Here is a 5193-nt window from a genome sequence, read left to right as displayed (position 1 = left end):
GGTTGATTGGTAGCTTGCTGCCAATCTGAGGACCGCGCCCTCGCGCGCGAAATTCCAAGTTGTCCGCTAAGACCCGAATAATTGGCTGAGAATTTTTGCAGAGCTAATTGTACTATCAAAGTTGATGTAGAATTTGACTAACCCCGGATTTCAGCGTAGAACGTCAACCGAAACAAATATTAAAGGGAAATTTGACTTGCCCCGGATTTTAGCGTCATCAAAGTTAATATAGAATTTGACTTACCCCGGATTTTAGCGTAGAACGTTAATCGAAACAAATATTAAAGGGAAATTTAACTTGCCCCGGATTTTAGCGTAGGTATTAGCTAGTGTTAGCTAGTGTTAGCTAGTGTTAGCTCGGACTATTAGCTAGTGCTAGCTAGTGTTAAAATCTAGGTTGTCCGCTAATACCGAAATAATTAGTACTATAGCTACTAATCTAGATACCGCGCCTACCGCCCGCGAAAATCTAAGTTATCCGCTAAGACCGAAATAATTAGCTAAGAATTTTAGTAGAAGTAATGTTTAATTGAAGATTAAAGGGAAAACTAGAAACAAAACTATTAATGAAACTACTAATAAAACTATTAATAAAACTACTAATGAAACTATTAAAGAAACTACTAATAAAATACTAATTAAAATTTTCGTAAAACTAAAACTAGCAATCGAACTGCTAATTAAACCATTAATTAAATATTTAATTAAGCTATTTTTGAAATTACTAATAAAACAACTAATTAAACCACAAGTTAAGCTACTAGTTAAACTACTAATTAAACTACTAACGAGATTTTAAATTAAAACGTTACTAGTAATTAAACTGCTAATCGAACTGCTAGCTAAACTACTAATCGAACTGCTAATAGATCTATTAATCGACCTAATAATCGACCTACTAATCGACCTATCTCTATTTAGAAGTTAGTAATTTAGTACTATATACTTTAGATTATATAATTTATCGGGGGACTAGCTACTAATAAAATACTAGTTAAAACTTCCGTTAGAACTTAGACTAAAACTAGTAATCGAACTACTAATTAAACTATTAATTAAATAGTTAATTAAACTACTAATTAAATTTCTAATTAAACTACTAATAAAACTACTAGTTAAACTACTAATAAAACTACTAGTTAAACTACTAATAAAACTACTAATTGAACTACTAATTCAATTTTAAATTAAACTATTACTAGTAATTAAACTAGTAATTAAACTATTAATCAAACTGTTAATCGAACTATTAATCGAACTATTAATCGAACTATTAATCGAACTATTAATCGAACTATTAATCGACCTACTAATTAACTTACTAGTCGACCTATCTCTATTTAGAAGCTAGCAGTTTAGTATTATATACTTTAAACTATATAATTTATTAGGGGACTAGCTACTGCTAAAGTACTAACTAAAATTTGTATTAAACTAAAACTACTAATCGAACTACTAATTAAACTATTAATTAAACTACTAATTAAACTACTAATTAAACGGTTTAATTAGTTAAACTATTAATTAGACTATTAATTAAACTACTAATTACGTTTTGAATTAAACTATTACTAGTAATCGAACTTCTTCTTAAACTACTAATCAAACTATTAATCAAACTATTAATCAAACTATCAATCAAACTATTAATCAAACTATTAATCAAACTATTAATCAAACTATTAATCAAACTATTAATCAAACTTTTAATCAAACTATTAATTGAACTATTAATTAAACTATTAATTAAACTATTAGTCGAACCGTTAATCGACCTCTACTAATCGACCTATCTCTATTTAGAAGTTAGTAATTTAGTATTCTATACTCTTAACTATATAATTTATCGGGGGACTAGTAGTAGAATTTGAAATAAGTAGTATAATAGCTAAATCTATAATAGCTAGATAGTATAGCTTAAAGCTATTAATCTCTAAGAATTACACTACTAGACTTGCTAGCTAGAGGATAACTACTAGTAATTAGGGAGTTATATATAATATATCTAGGCCTCTACTAAGGTAGTATATCTATTCTTTTAGTATATATTCTATATATAGCCTAAATAATTAAGTTTTGTTTATATACTTTAAGCTAAGGTTAATAACTTTTACTACTGGTAAATTTACTACTAAAGTCTAAATCGCTATTTTAGTATATAGCTAAAGTCCTATAATCTCCTATTCTCTCTTACTATAGCAATTAGCTAAGTAGTACTTAGTATTTACTATAGATATATTTAATTTTCTAACTAAATATTTAAAGCCTACTAACTAAGAGTCTAAGGGAATTAATAGCGCGCGTCTAGACTAGTAGCAAACTACTGCTTAGATACCAGTACTTAAACTAAGCCCTACTAAACTATATACTACAGCTAGAACAAACTACTATATAACTTAAAAAAGTATAACTATAATTAAGAATTGTAAGACTATAAAAGTTTCCTTAATAAACTAGGGCATAGATATATATAGAAACTAAAATAATAATATTCTCTAAAACTAGTATAGTATTCCTAGAACCTTATAAATAGCTACATTATATATAATATAAAGATACCTAGGCCTATAGTTATAGAGTTGAAGAGCCTTTAGCTATCGAAGTTTACTAGCCTCGGTAATCGAGATATATACGATTAGTAATCAAAACAAATACATTGCAAGCTGCTAGTCTTAGAACGCGATAGTGGTCTACAACACTTCCTAGTATCGTGGATGCCTTATCACTTCGCGGAAGTGGCTCGGTGGTAAATGTGAGAGGAGGGACATTTTGTGGGCGCTATGCAAGTTACCGAATGCAAGTGTTGTAGGCGACGTCACAAGCGCTCAGCTCGGCTACTAAAGGGCTAGCTTAGTAAGGAAGGTGTCTAGAGGATGGGATCTTGGCATACGCGCTCCAAAGACTTTCACTTGTAATTCCCGGTGATAGTAATGGAATTTCACAGGAGACATAACTGTGCGTTTCAATCACAGGGGAGTGCAGAGAGGTATATCGATGACATCCATTAGTCCTTGCATTTTCTCAGCTACGCAGCTCTATACAAACATGCCTTCGAGGTCGGCTCTATTCATTTCCTGTACAATCGTATGGAGCTTGGCTGCTTCAGATCCAGTTTGAATTCATATTCAGAACAATTGCGGGTATTGGAAACACTCTCAATGAGACCAGCACAACCTCTTGCTCCTCATGCTCCGTTCGCGCCATCGAAACGCCTTTCTTAGAATGCGCAGACGTAGTACGGGTAGCTACAGCCCGGGTAGTAGTTGTAATACGGCCAGTATGGGTAATGAGCGTTGAGGTATGCAACGTCGAACACCACTCCGTTACAACAGTCGCCCAAGACGCCCTTGCAGTTGCATCCACTCAGGACCAGAGCGCGGTAATGGGGGTAGCAACCGAGCCCAACGCACAATTCCTTGGCGTTGCCTTCTTGTTTGATCTGGACACCAGCGTTCTCGAGATATTTATCGAGTCCGTTGACTTGGTCGACATGGTTCACATCGCGGGCGGCCAGATTTGATGACTGGAATGAGTTAGACTCAGGTTGCAGGTGGTTCTTGTGATTGATTATTACGTACCTGGACCTCATCCTCAACTGGTACTGCAACTACACTTGCTGCAAGAGCGACGACGAGGGATTTGAATTGCATCTTGTGTACGACGTGTTTTGAAGTAGTCAGGAGGTGTTGCTGTTGACTGGTGCGACGGATGTGCTTCGATAGCAGTGTTGCTTCTTGATACTGAAACGTCTGTTGTTGCTATTGCTGTTGATGCCGAGGAAGGATTGCGAAAAGCATCTGCTAGACTTCTTATAGTCTCTCGCAGCCTTTCTCATCCGGCGGCCTCATTATCAAATCTTGTGCCTTGGGCTCCAAGTGGCCCGTGTTCTTGACTTCACGACAAGCTATTGTGCCAATGGGGAGACGTGGATCTCATCTTGGCGAAGTCTTCTTTGCACTGACTATGACTGACATGGGCGTGTGAAGAAGGGTCCTGCCGCTACCTCCATTCAGGCGCTTCGTGGTTGAATTCGTGTGTATGCTGCTCGTGACTTCCATTTCTATACTATACCACATTAGGTTTAGCGCTATTCGAGATCTCATTCTAGCGAAGCGCCTAAGGCTAAACCGTTCAGGGCGGGTGTAGCTTCGACTAACCACCTACTAGCGTAGGCATTATAGCTCGAATACTGCAATAACTAGCACTCGTAGCATAGTATATAATAGAGACGGTTCCTAGATAATTATACTAATAAGATAACTACGTATTCTAATAATACTATTGCTTTACAAATTTGAGAATTATAATTAGGAAACGTAAATTGCTAGTCTCGCCTAACTCGTTTGCCTACCCCTATATAATTCACTTTTAAATAAATAATACCTAGCCGTAACAATAAAGCATTAGAGGTCTACCTTTCTAGTGCCCTCTATAACCTCCGCGTGTCTATCTATTCTATATTTTAACCTATATAGCCTACTTAGTCTAGAGGGCAAACTAGCTCTTTAGCCTCTAGTACTTAGAACTTTAACCCGTAGCCTAATCTCGATAAACGTAGTACGTAGTTGCAAAGTTTGAGTGTTATATAGGCTCCGCCGAAGGTCCGTATGTCCTTAAAATAGGGTTCAAATTCGACCTCGCTACCGCCGCTACTCGCTAACTTTTCTATTCCTTTAGCACTCGATTAGCGCTAAACTAACGACATCGCCGACTCGAACACTAGCTAGTACCTAGCATCTAGCATCTAGCATCTAGTATCTAGTATCTAGTATTAGCACCTAGCGTCTAGTATCTAGTACCTAGCGTCTAGTATAGCGTCTAAAAAGCAGCGCCGTAAGTAGCGCGAGAATAAGAAGGCTACGCGCTAGAAGAAGTAGCGACTCGAGCGCTAAGAGCTATATTAAGCACTATTGCTAGGTCGTTCCGCTATTACGCGTATGCGTCTAGACTTTAGTATTAAGCTAATAAAGCTACCTTAATTAAAATTAGACTAGCCGCGGCACTTCTAGCGATATATCGAGAAGATTACGGATCTAGATACCTTACTCGCGCGTATATAAGAACTAGTATAGCAAGTAGGCTAGTTTAAAGAGACTGTCTAGTACTAGGCGGAAATTATGGAACGCGCTTAGTCGGGCACGGAGGATTGCTGCCCTCCGTCGTGGGCTCTCTTTTGGACGGCCTATTTTTTTA

The 5193-nt window shown here is 36.4% G+C and overlaps 1 protein-coding gene across 1 annotated transcript; it reads right to left on the bottom strand.

Annotated features, from left to right (window-relative positions):
• Positions 1 to 2702: 2702 nt before the first annotated feature.
• On the bottom strand, positions 2703 to 4058 carry MYCFIDRAFT_172309 (uncharacterized protein; the record flags this gene model as incomplete). Its single annotated transcript, XM_007925615.1, has 12 exons — positions 2703 to 2824; positions 2891 to 2953; positions 3000 to 3010; positions 3046 to 3092; positions 3133 to 3212; positions 3250 to 3346; positions 3371 to 3556; positions 3585 to 3601; positions 3633 to 3713; positions 3742 to 3843; positions 3899 to 3931; positions 3959 to 4058. 12 exons carry the CDS (start codon positions 4056 to 4058, stop codon positions 2703 to 2705), a joined length of 939 nt encoding a protein of 312 aa, XP_007923806.1.
• Positions 4059 to 5193: the final 1135 nt, after the last annotated feature.

This window comes from Pseudocercospora fijiensis, assembly GCF_000340215.1.
Source record: "Pseudocercospora fijiensis CIRAD86 unplaced genomic scaffold MYCFIscaffold_2, whole genome shotgun sequence".
NCBI classification, from domain to species: domain Eukaryota; kingdom Fungi; phylum Ascomycota; class Dothideomycetes; order Mycosphaerellales; family Mycosphaerellaceae; genus Pseudocercospora; species Pseudocercospora fijiensis.
The sequence above is the reverse complement of the archived record's forward strand: the minus strand, read 5'-3'. Positions and strand labels throughout refer to the sequence as shown.